The sequence below is a fragment of the Plasmodium sp. gorilla clade G2 genome (genome assembly GCF_900097015.1).
Source record: "Plasmodium sp. gorilla clade G2 genome assembly, chromosome: 5".
NCBI classification, from domain to species: Eukaryota; Apicomplexa; class Aconoidasida; order Haemosporida; family Plasmodiidae; genus Plasmodium; species Plasmodium adleri (nom. inval.).
In genome coordinates, this window is record NC_041697.1 from 231,752 (window position 1) to 245,000 (window position 13,249).

Here is a 13,249-nt window from a genome sequence, read left to right on the forward strand (position 1 = left end):
TTATTTTATTTTATTTTATTTATTTATTCCTTTTTTTTTTAAACAAAAAAAAAAAAAATTAAAAACTTATTTTTTTATAATAAAATATTACAAAATTTAACTTATGTGGTTATATAATTATTTGTATAAGTTATAATATAATAAACTAATTTGGTCATACTCTTGGATTTATTTTAATTATATTGATAAAAAAAGACACAAAAAAATAAAATACATACATATATTATATATATATATATATATATATGTATTATTTCTACCAACGGGGTCTATAAAATATAATACAACTATTAAAAGGGTGTCAAAATTATTCTCCATTTTATTCATTATATTTATTATATTTTTAGATATATTTTATATAACCAAAATTATTTTGGCTGTTTTTTTTTTTTTTTTTTTTTTTTTTTTTCGGAAAATAGCTTTTTAAAAAAAAAAAAAAAAAAAAAAAAAAAAACAGCCAAAATAATTTTATTATAATAAATTATATTAAATGTACAATTCATAGTTATATATTTCATATCTTTATTAATAAACTTATTTTCACATAAATATATATATATATATATTATATATATATATATGTATTTATGACAATATTATAAAAAGAACAAAAAAAACAATAGACACTTTTATTAGTGGGCTTTAAATATAATTAATGTTATCTGTTCATTATTCATGTGACAGAACACGGTGTTATTTAAAAATGATATAAGGATACTCCTACAATGGGGTAGAAGAAAAATAATAAAATATGCATTATATTTAAAAAAAAAAAAAAAATAATAAATATAAATTAACAGATGATGTGGTTTATTTTAATTAAACATTGAATATCAAAAAATAAAATACAAAAAAAAAAATAAAATACAAAAAAAAAAAAATAAAATACAAAAAAAAAATAAAATAACAAAAAAGCAAATGATTACATAAAAAAATTTTCTTAAATGAATAAATATATAAATATAATATAAATAAATATATATATATATATTTTTTTTTTTGTATGATAATTGGGACTCTGTTACAATTCCATTTATTTTATTATTTTTATAAAGGCTAAAGAACAAACTACAACATAACATTTTGATTAAATTCTATACACACATTTTTATTTAATAAATATTGTATGAATTCACTTAAATCAGAAATATGCACATTTTCTTTTATTGAAAAAATAACAACTCCGAGATATTTTAAATATACATAAGTTCCACATGAATTCATAAGTTTTGATAATTCTTCATTTTTATTAATATAATCAAATAGTTGACTTATATCATTTTTTGAACTCATCAATAAATTACGTGCTGGTAATTCTTTATAAGTAGTTTCCATTTTTAATACTTTTAATAAATCATTATTATTACAATTCTTCATTTTTCTTCTATTTATCTTTCGATTAACTAAAGCAGAGTTACTGTTTAACATGGGTTCAGCAGGGGTCACTTGAGACCCACACAGGGGTATGCACAAAAATTCATATAGGTAAATATATAAGGAAAAAAAATTAAAAGCAAAAAAAAACTTCATGCTAATAAGTATTTGGTTATAAACAAAATGAAATGAAATGAAATATAAAAAATAAAGAAATATAATAAAATAAAAAAATAAATTAAAAAAAAAAAATAAATAAAATAATATATTTATATGTATTATATATATGTAATTTCTCCTTTATTTATCTTATTCATTCCTCGGAGTTGTAACAATGGACATTGTTCAATCTGCGGAGGCACGTTCTTGCTATTATTAACACACTACACATAAAAAAAAAAAAAAAAAAAAAAAAATATAAAAATAAAAAAATATATATATATATAAAATAATCTATAATATATATTATATATATGTATATTTTTTTTTTTTTTTTTTTTTTGTTACTTCTTTTTTATATATTTAAAAAAAATAAAAATTTTAAAAATTAAAAGTTATATAAAAATTTTTTTATTTTCTATTATTACAACTGTTTATTATAGTACACACATGCTATATATATATATATATATATATATATATATATATATAGAAAAAAAAAAAAAAAAAAAAAAAGAGAATTTATTTTATCATAACGCTCTAAAAAAAAAATAAGATTAGAATTTTTATAAACCATACTGAATTAATAGAATGATTCTATTTCATAAGAAAAAAAAAAAATATATATATATATATAATATATATCACATATATCTTATATATATTATTTAAAAAGTTATTTCCAATTTTTTTATTTGAATTAAAAATATTTGTATGGTTAAAGTTTTTTAAAATGCTTAAAAAATATTGTTCTTAATAGGATAAATATTACAAACTATTCATATAATATGTATATATTTATATGTGGTGTTAAAAAAAAAAATATATATATATTTACAAAATGATAAATATAAAACGTATAATATATAAAAATGAAAAAATATATAAAATTAGTCTCTTATTTGAATAACTAAGGTGTAAAAGTTACACACATAAACTTTTTATTTTTTTATTTTTATTTTTTTATTTTTTTTATTTTTTTATTTTTTTATTTTTTTTATTTTTATATTTTTTTTTATTTTTTATGTACTAGTTAATGCAAATATCTACTTTTTTTCTTCCAGTAATTCGAGTTATTATAAGTGATGTATGTTTTCTTGGATTTGATGGCTAAATTGACTGCCTTATTTATATCTGCATATCCAGCCCATGCAACCATATTTTTTAAGGAAGGTAGATATACTATCGATTCCTTTAATATTTGTATGACTCTTTTATATGATAAGTCAGGATTAATAGAATATATGAGGGATGCGATTGCAGCTACATGAGGAGCAGCCATAGAAGTACCATTTAATTTTCTATAAGAATTATGTGGAGCAGTAGAATATATATTAGTTCCAGGTGCAGCTATTTGACAATATTTATTACTATAAAAAGAATTAATTGATAATGAATAATTATTATTATAATCTTTTTTTAAATTAGCAACAGATATAACATTATCATAAACAGTAGATAATATAGGTGGATATTTAGCATTAACTGATAAATCACATTTTCTAATATCTGGTGTTGATGATCTAGGATGACTACAATTACTTGCAGATACAAAAAATAAAATACCTTTTCTTTTTAAATATTCAACAGAAGCATTAAAAATACTACTATATTCATCAAAAGAAAAACTACCATTTATCATATTTGCATTTCTACTAATACAATAATCTAAACATTTAAACATATCACCTAATCTTCCTAATTTATTTTCATCTAAAGCTTTACATATAATTAATTTTGAATTAACATCAACACCAACAACACCTATATTATTATTACCTATGGCAGCTATAATACCTGCTACATGTGTACCATGATAATTATCATCCATAGGATTTCCAGAATTATTTACAAAATTTGCACCATATATATCATCAACTATACCATTGTTATCATCATCATATCCTTTTCTTCCATATAATTCTTTTAAATTTAATTCAATATTATCTTTTAAATCTGGATGATTATAATCAACACCACTATCTATTACACATATACGAGTACTTCTCATTTGATGTTCATTAATCAAATCTTGGGTTTCATCTAATCTTGATAAATCTAAACCCCATTGCAAATTACGAAATTCATCATTAAAATGATATTTACTTGAGGAACTACTACGACTAAAATTATTAATATTATGATTATTACTATGATTAATATTATTATTATTAATATTATTATGATTCATATTATTATGATTCATATTATCATCTTCATATATATAATTACCTTTTGAATATCTTTTATAAGAAGGTAATGATAATGTTTCATTCTCATGTGCATTATTTAAATATCGTTTTCTTTTTGATGTTACATATTGAGATTCTTTAAACATACCAAACATTTTATCATAATCTTCAGCATCATTTTCTACTTCTAACATACTTTTATAATTATTAAGATCAATATTTTTGTCACCTCTTCTTACAGCTTCCTTTATACCACTTATATCAATATCATCAGCACTTACTAATTTATCTGATTCAATTAAAGCTCCTTTCTCTTCAAGTATTTTAATATAAGATACTAACTGTTCATCTGTTGTATCTTCATTTAAATCTATAATCATAGAATTTATATTTTTCAAGTTAGATAAATTACCTTTACTTTCTAAAAAAGATAAAACACCAGGTTCTAAAAGAGATTCTTGAAAAAAAGATGGTGTTGTTGCATGATTCTCACTTACAATCAGTCTTAATTTCTTTTTCTTTTTAGATCCTTCTTTCTCATCAATATTGGTTTCATTTGTTGTATTTTTTATATTTGCATCTCCTCCATCTAAACTATTATTATTATTATTATTATTATTATTATTATTATTATTATTACTATTATTATTATGTTCTTCCTTTATATTTTGTAGTTCCCTAATTTTTATTTCTTCTATCTCTTCTATTGGAGCCTCAGTATCTGGATTGAAAGAATTTTCATCTGCATCAATTTCATTACCACCTATGTTACTCTTTTCAATGACGTCTTCTACTTTTTCTAAGAATCGTAACTCACTAACAATCTTTTCAGCATCATCTTGTATTTTCTTATTTTCTCCTAATTTTACATCATTTGCAAAACATAGAAATATAAAAAGTGCATGCAAGATAAGTGTGCACAAGGAAAAAGCTCTTTTATTTAGCATCATTGATTAGAAAAAATAAAAAAAAATAAAAAAAAAAAATAAAAATAAATATATATATATATATATTTATTTACAACCTATTAAATATTAATAATATAAGTAACACAAATATAAATATATTTATATATATAAACAATTACCCACTCATATATATATGTGTAGTTGTTGTCTATACAAATAAATTAATATATAAACGTATATTCTTTTTTCATATAAATTATTTACTATATATTTATTAAATCACTATATTTAAAAAAAAAAAAAAAAAAAAAAAAAAAAGCATAAACAAAATAAACCCATATATATATATATATATTGATACTATTAAAACGATAATCCTATTAAATATTATATGTTGTAGAAAGGCACATGGAAAAAAAAATATAATAATAAATAAATAATTAAATAGATTACATATTTATTTATATTTTTCAGTGTTTTTTTTTTTTTTTTTTTTATAAAATGGGAAATAATTTTAACTATTAAAAAATATATATATATAATATCTTAAGTTCTATACAAAAAAATTAAATAAAATAACAAAAAAAAAAATAAATATAAAAATATAAAAATATAAAAATATAAAAAAATTATATTTAAATATAATTAAATGTACTTGGATTTAAAAGAAAAAAAAAAAAAAAAAAAAAATATATCTATATATATATAATAAAAACAAAATAAATAAAAATTTCTTTCTCTATAGTACAACCTGTTCTTTATAGAACACATCTGGAAATTAAACCTTTTTTTTTTTTTTTTTTTTTTTTTTTTCCAAATAACTAGTGTGCTTTAAAAGATAAAATATCTAGAACCCGTAAAAAAAAAAAAAAAAAAAAAAAAATTAAACCAAATATGTAAATTAGAGAAATTAAAAAAAAGAATTAAAAGAATGAAAATAATTGTTTAGAAAAATAATTTTTTTTTTACATGGTTTATTTTTATTATTTATTATTTAAATGTTCTATTTTTCTATTTGTTTACATTTATTAATTCTTTCTTTTTTTTTTTTTTTTTTTTTTTTTTTTTGAAGAGGTGGGGAAAAAAAAAAAAAAAAAAAAAATCATGTACTTATTTTTCATTGTTAAAAGCTTTTTCTTATGATGTGTGGACTTTTATTTTTAATAATTTTTTTTTATTTTTTGAGAGGGAGAATAAGAAGAATTTGTAACATTTATATGGACATGCAAGTACATTAAATAAAAATTTATATAAACAATCTTCTTTGATATATTAATTATATATTTTATTTTTACATGTTCTTTTAAAAAAAACATCGATAGTACATATATGTAAATCTATAACTACCTCCTTTCGACAGACAACATAAAAAAAAAAAAATAAAATAAAAAGAAAAGAAAAGAAAAACATATATATATATATGATATATATATGTATTTTTTGTTTAATTTTTTAATTTTTTTTTTTTTTTTTTTTTTTTTTTTTTTGTTTGTCCTCTATAAATAATAAAAAGTAATTCATCATATAAAATAATTTATATTATATCTATTGATATATAACCTTATATTTTAAAGTATTTATATATATATATATAATTTATTTATATATATAACATGGCACATGTGTAGTTGCAATATAATAATATCTTACCCCCTATTATATATATAACTATAAATCTAAACACATATATAAAATTTTATTATCAACCTTTTTTTTTTTATATGTTTTAATAAAACGAAAAAATTGTAAATTTCTTAAATGCAAGAAAGAGAATTATTTATACATCCCATAAAAAATAAATAAAATAAAAAAATAAGAACAAGAAAAAGGTTAAGTGTCTTTTTAATTCTATCATTTTAAGATATGATAAAAAAAAAAAAAAAAATACTTTATCTCATTATCCTTATTGTTATAATATATGTATATATTAAGTGTATATACAATGAAACATTTTTAGTCTTCTTTTATATACTTATTGTATTCACCACATATAAGAACACATGAACTTCTTATTCAAACTTTTTAATTCTCTAATATTTTAATAACAAAAAAATGAAATATATACGACAAATAATAAAATATCTCACATGTAATATATATATATATATGATATTTTTTTTAAAAATGACAATATATTATTATATAATTATATGGATAAAGGAAAGCATTTCAACGTAGATTTTTTTTTTTTTTTTTTTTTTCCTGACTTTCTAATTTTAAAAATATATATTTATATATTTAATATATATGTATTTATATTTTTGATTTAAAAAAAAATCACAAAATATATAATTACATATTACATATAATATATATAAAAGATAATTATTTTTTTATTTAAAAGAAAATACATAATTATATATATATAATATATATATAATATAATATATTTATATACATTTAATAAAATATATTTTTTTGCAAGAAATATATTAAATATATTATATATTACATATATATATAATATTATAATAATAAAAAAAAAAAAAAAAATTATAATATATATATGTTCTTTTTTTTATATCTACAACCTATAAAAATATTCAAAAAAATATATATGAATATAAAATATAAAAAAAATATATTACTAATAAAATATATTTATATATATATAATAATATATATGTATAAGAATTTATTCAAGTATTTGATATAAATGCATCTTTTAATATTATAATATAATAATATTACATATATATATATATTATATATATATATTATATTTTAAAACAAAATTTTTTTTTTTTCTTTTTCTTTCTTTTTAGAAACGGTTTTTTTAAAAAAATAAGATTACAAATAAAATTTTTTAATATATATATATAATATAATTTTTATACATATGATAATATTACAAAATTTTTAAACAAAAATATAATTTAAAAAGATAAAAATATTTTATATTTTTTTTATATATATATTATATTATATTTATTTTATTTTATTCACATTGCTTTTTTAAAGTATGGTGAATAATAATGATATTATTAAAGGTTACAAAATAAAGAATTTAAATAACAAAATTTTTTCTATTAACCTTATCAATCCAAATAATAACGTCGTTATTAAATATCATTTCAAGTAAGCTTAATCAAGCTAGTGTATGTATTAAAGAAGATATATAAACATGGACAGTGTGAACAATCCAAATGAGATAAATAATTCTGATGATGTAATTAGCTGTGAAAATGTGAATAAACCGGGAGATATAAATAACCCGACAGATATAAAAAATGCAGATGATGTAACTGATATAAATGGTTCAATAAATGAAAATATAAAAAATTCGGATGGTAACAACATGAGTGTATGTGACCTTAAAAATGTTGTCTCACCAATTAATAGTATTAATAATAATGATAATATAAATAATAATGATAGTATAAATAATAACGATAATATAAATAATAACGATAATATAAATAATATACATAACAATAGTAATAGTAATAGTAATAACCTTATTAATAATAATAACAATAATGATAATTCCAAATATAAGAACTCCAATGATTGTAACGATTTTCATAAAGATAATGCAACAAGTGAACACGAACAAACAAAGAATGATAATAATTTAAATAATTTATCTTCTTGTCAAGAAAATGCAACAAATAGTGAAGAAGAAAAAAAAAAAGTATATCAACTAGTATATGATTTATGCTTTTCTGATAAAAGAGAAAATGCTTTACTTGAATTATCTAGAAAAAGAGAAACATATCATGATATTGCTCCAGTTCTTTGGAATTCTTTTGGAACAATTACAACATTATTACAAGAAATTGTTTCAATATATCCACAATTATCTCCACCTTTATTAACTACATCATCATCAAATCGTGTTTGTAATTCATTAGCTCTTTTACAATGTGTAGCATCACATCCAGAAACAAAACAACATTTTTTGAATGCACATATTCCATTGTTTCTATATCCTTTTTTAAATGCTGAATCTAAAAATAGACCTTTTGAATATCTAAGATTAACATCTTTAGGTGTTATAGGTGCTCTTGTAAAAGTAGATAATCCAGAGGTAATAAATTTCCTTCTACAAACAGAAATTATTCCTTTATGTTTAAGAATTATGGAAACAGGAAGTGAACTATCAAAAACAGTTGCTACCTTTATTGTTCAAAAAATTCTCATTGATGAATTAGGATTAAATTATATATGTGCAACACCCGAAAGATTTTATGCTGTTTCAGCAGTACTAGCTAATATGGTTAATTCGCTTGTTGAAAATCCTTCCTCTAGATTACTTAAGCATATAGTACGTTGCTATTTAAGACTATCAGAAAATACAAGAGCTCTAGAAGCTTTGAAATATTGCTTGCCTGAACCATTAAGACATGTTCATAAAGCATTCTTGCCATGCTTAAAAGAAGATCCATTTACTAAAAAATGGTTATTACAATTGTTGTTTAATATTAATAATGATGATGAAAATCTTACTATGAAAAATCCAAACTTTATTAATCATAATACAAATCAAAATATATCAAATATAAATAATCATACTGCATCAAATATAAATAATCATACTGCATCAAATATAAATAATCATACTGCATCAAATATAAATAATCATACTGCATCAAATATAAACAATCATACTGCATCAAATATAAACAATCAAACTGTTTCCAATATAAATAATCAACCCGTTTCCAATATAAATAATCAAACAGCAAATAAAATGCCTCCAAATGTATATACAAATTTAAATATTCCAACATCATTAAATGATATCAATAATAATATGCCAAAAACCGAAACACACACGAATAATCATAATATAAATGACAACATCGACAACAACTCAAGTCAAACGTTCAACAATAAAATGAATGATACTAATGTTAAAGCTGTCAAAGCTACTAATAATAAACTCAAGGGTGATATAACTAATAATGATATTAACGACAACAATATGGATGATGCTAATGATAATATGAATGATAATAATAATAATAATAATAATGAGATTATGAATGATGATAATAATAATGATAATATGGATGAAAATTGTATAAATAATAATAATACGAATGATAATACTGTAAATAATAATAATTTAAATGATAATTAAAATGGTAAAAAAATATATAAAGTTCTACAACATAAAAAAAAAAAAAATAAAATAAAGACAAATGACACTAAAAATTTTTTAAAAAATTATATTTTACTATTACATTAAATTAACTATAACGTTGCAAAATCATAATAAATTAGTAAAATAAAATGTAATAGTACCTTTTCTTTCTATTCACATTAATAAATTTAAATAAATAAATATATATATATTTATATATTCTTTATTTATGTGTGTACTTAATTTTTTCTTTATTTTTTAGTTAATTGCTATTTTATAACCTTTTTTCTCTTTTTCTTTTTTATATAATTTTAAGAATATATTATAATAACAATCTTATTATCATATGTAATTATATATGAATTTATATAATAATATATATTTTTGCAAATTAAAATTTGACTGCATTTGATTCATGCTTATAAAATATACATATATTTGTATTTATATATATTTTTTTTTTTGTATGTCTACATATATATATATATATATGTGAGCAAAGATTAAAAAATATAATTAGAACCATTTAAAACTATAGCTTTTTTATATTTTTCTTAATATGTATTCAAAGGACATATGAAGAGTACATATTTTGTGTACTACAATAAAGACTAAAGTCCCAATGATAATTTCTTTTTTTCTCTTTATTTATAAAAAGCTTAATAGTTCACAATTAGGAACAATTAAGAGGCAAATATTAATTCTTGCAGATATAATTAATCATTGCACCATTAAAAATATATAAATATATATATATGTATGTTTCATTGTGAGGAAAAAAAAAAGAAAAAAAGGAAAGGAATAGAGAGGAAAACATTAATGTCATTTATTCAAAATTGATAAAGAATAAGACATTTGGCTAGTTCCTATTTTATGTGGTGATGTGACTTTTTACCTGTACTGTTCATATATATATGTATATATATTTTTTTTTTTCCCTTAATAATTACCATTTTTACCTGCACTGTGCATAAAAAAAAATAAAATAAAATAAACATATACATATATATATATATATATATATATATGTGTATTAATTTTTTTTTCTTTTTTATGAAGGTATAATTATGTTAACACATAAAAATAAGAAATGCCCAAATGTGTCAGTCTCCGAATCAAAAATATATGAGATATGATAATTTTCCATATTGTATTTTTTCAAATATATAATATTATCAAATGGTAATTTCTTTTTTAATATATAAAATTTGTTTTTGTTAATGAAAAAGAAACAAGAAAAAAAAACAGAAATAAAAAATATACACATATATATATATATATATATATATATATATATAACATATAACATGTAATATTTAACATGTAATATTTAACATGTAATATATAAACAAATATTTAATTGGTAAAGGTAGAGGGATGCATTTTTTTAAGAATAATTTGCGTGGCATGTTGCACACAAACGTTATTACTTTTCATATGAAAATATTTGGTAAATGATCCTATATCTTTACTGATGTTAACATTTCTTCTATAATTGGATCAATTTCTTTTTTATTTAAAGTTGCGTCACATAAAGCTAGTGCTGTTTCTATATCTAGAACTTTGGCTACAAATAAGATAAGATGAAAATCGGAACACTGATGGTTTCCTCTTGTTCCTCTATGTAATTTATTACTCCTAAAATATTCTTTAACATTAAAGGCTGATTGTAAATGTTGTCTATTTTCTCGTGGAAAATGGAAATTTTTAAAAATGGATCTTTCGACCTTTGGAGCTGATTCATTAACACGTACAATAAACCAATCCGTGTCAAATTTGTTCGTTTCTTTTCCTCCTTCTAAAATTTGTGGTAATAGTTCATTTTTATTTGGATTTCTTAATTGTATATGTGAAGGATCTAATTGATTTTCTTGTATTAGATTATCTCTCATTAAGGCCATACCTAAATCAGAAACCATAAAAGCATTAGTAACTGGTTCATTACTTAATAGAGGATCTGGTGAGATAGTACAAGTAATAAAATTAGAAATAGGATAATTAGTATAATGCATATTTTTTTTAATATTCTTTAATTGTATTTTAGCTATATTTACTACTTCATCAGATGTAAGATATTCTTGTCTTGGTAGATGTGTAAATATCCATCCGATTCTTTCTAAACCTAATCTTTCTGCGATTACATCTACTGTAGGTAGAAAATCATCTTGCAATAAATGTATTTTATTATCTTCACAATATTGTGGGGGTTCATAAATACATTCACAAACAGCTCTAATACCTAAATTGTAATGATTATCTTCTTTATAATATCCATACATCCATCCCATTCTTTGTTCTAACATATTATTATATGTATACCAATAATTAACAAAATTTCTTACTTCTTCAACATTCATTAATTCTAAATGATCAACATGTCTATATTCTTGATGTTTCAAAGTAATACTTAAAGGTATTTTATTAACTCTACCTTTACATAAATAAACAGATTTATATTCTAAATTGAGAGGCAAATCTGTGGTATTATAACCTCTTTGTTTTAAAAAATAATCAAAAGATTTAAAATTTGGTTTAGATTCTCCATTTTTACCATCACCATTATTATTATTTTCATTCTTATTACTGTCATATTTATTACTATTGTTTTTGTTATTATTTATATTGTCATACATTTTGTTCATATTATTATTTTCAATACCTTTATTTTGCATACCAAAAGAATCCATTTGTTTTTTTAGCACGTCTTTATCATTTGAATCTTTATTATTTTCATCGTTATTTTTTATATTCTCTTTATTTTTTTTTTCATTCTCTTCTTTTTTTTTAGTACTTGGTTTTATATCACTCTTTAGTTGAATCATACTACCATTTTGTATTTTGCATTCGATTAAATTTATATAGTTATCATTTAATAACACTTGAGAAGAATCTAATAAATATAATTCTTGTTTTTCTATAGGTACAGATAATAATTCTTCAATTTTCTTTTTTAAATCAACTAATTGTTTATTATTCTCTATCTCTATACGATAAAGACCTATGTCACATCTTAACCTTATAATTATCCTACTCATTTTTTTTTTTTTTTTTTAAAATACTTCAAATAAATTCATTAAACAAGAATAAAAAAAAAATAAAAATATAATAATATAATAATATATTTAAATTATCAAAAAAAAAAAAAAAAAAAAAAAAAAAAAAAAAAAAAGGAATGTAAGAAAAGTGTTTTATTTATTATATATATATATATGTTCATACATATTTGTGTTTATATAGTACTCTTTATTTTATTTTTTTTTGTTAAGGGAGTATAAATTAATAGGATAAATTATATATATATATATAAAAGAAATATAAAAATTTTGTTATATGTCACTTTATTAATGATATATCATTATAATATTACATATTTGGTATGGATAATATAATTTTTTTTACTCACATATATATATATATATATATTTTATATATATTAATTTAAAATATACCTTATTATTATGTACTGCATATAAATATTCATACGAATATATTTTATTATATTTTTTACAAAAAAAATAAAATAAATA

The 13,249-nt window shown here is 19.0% G+C and overlaps 4 protein-coding genes across 4 annotated transcripts; 1 reads left to right on the forward strand and 3 right to left on the reverse strand.

The window, feature by feature from the left end:
• Positions 1–1,068: 1,068 nt before the first annotated feature.
• Positions 1,069–1,530, reverse strand: PADL01_0506200 (conserved Plasmodium protein, unknown function; the record flags this gene model as incomplete). Its single annotated transcript, XM_028685419.1, has 1 exon — positions 1,069–1,530. The coding sequence occupies one exon, from the start codon at positions 1,528–1,530 to the stop codon at positions 1,069–1,071; it is 462 nt and encodes a 153-aa protein (XP_028536920.1).
• A 1,036-nt stretch (positions 1,531–2,566) lies between these two features.
• On the reverse strand, positions 2,567–4,675 carry PADL01_0506300 (subtilisin-like protease 1; the record flags this gene model as incomplete). Its single annotated transcript, XM_028685420.1, has 1 exon — positions 2,567–4,675. One exon carries the CDS (start codon positions 4,673–4,675, stop codon positions 2,567–2,569), a length of 2,109 nt encoding a protein of 702 aa, XP_028536921.1.
• Positions 4,676–7,757: 3,082 nt separating this feature from the next.
• On the forward strand, positions 7,758–9,719 carry PADL01_0506400 (cell differentiation protein,putative; the record flags this gene model as incomplete). The annotated part of the gene is made up of 1 exon (XM_028685421.1): positions 7,758–9,719. One exon carries the CDS (start codon positions 7,758–7,760, stop codon positions 9,717–9,719), a length of 1,962 nt encoding a protein of 653 aa, XP_028536922.1.
• Positions 9,720–11,182: 1,463 nt separating this feature from the next.
• On the reverse strand, positions 11,183–12,757 carry PADL01_0506500 (nuclear protein localization protein 4, putative; the record flags this gene model as incomplete). Its single annotated transcript, XM_028685422.1, has 1 exon — positions 11,183–12,757. The coding sequence occupies one exon, from the start codon at positions 12,755–12,757 to the stop codon at positions 11,183–11,185; it is 1,575 nt and encodes a 524-aa protein (XP_028536923.1).
• Positions 12,758–13,249: the final 492 nt, after the last annotated feature.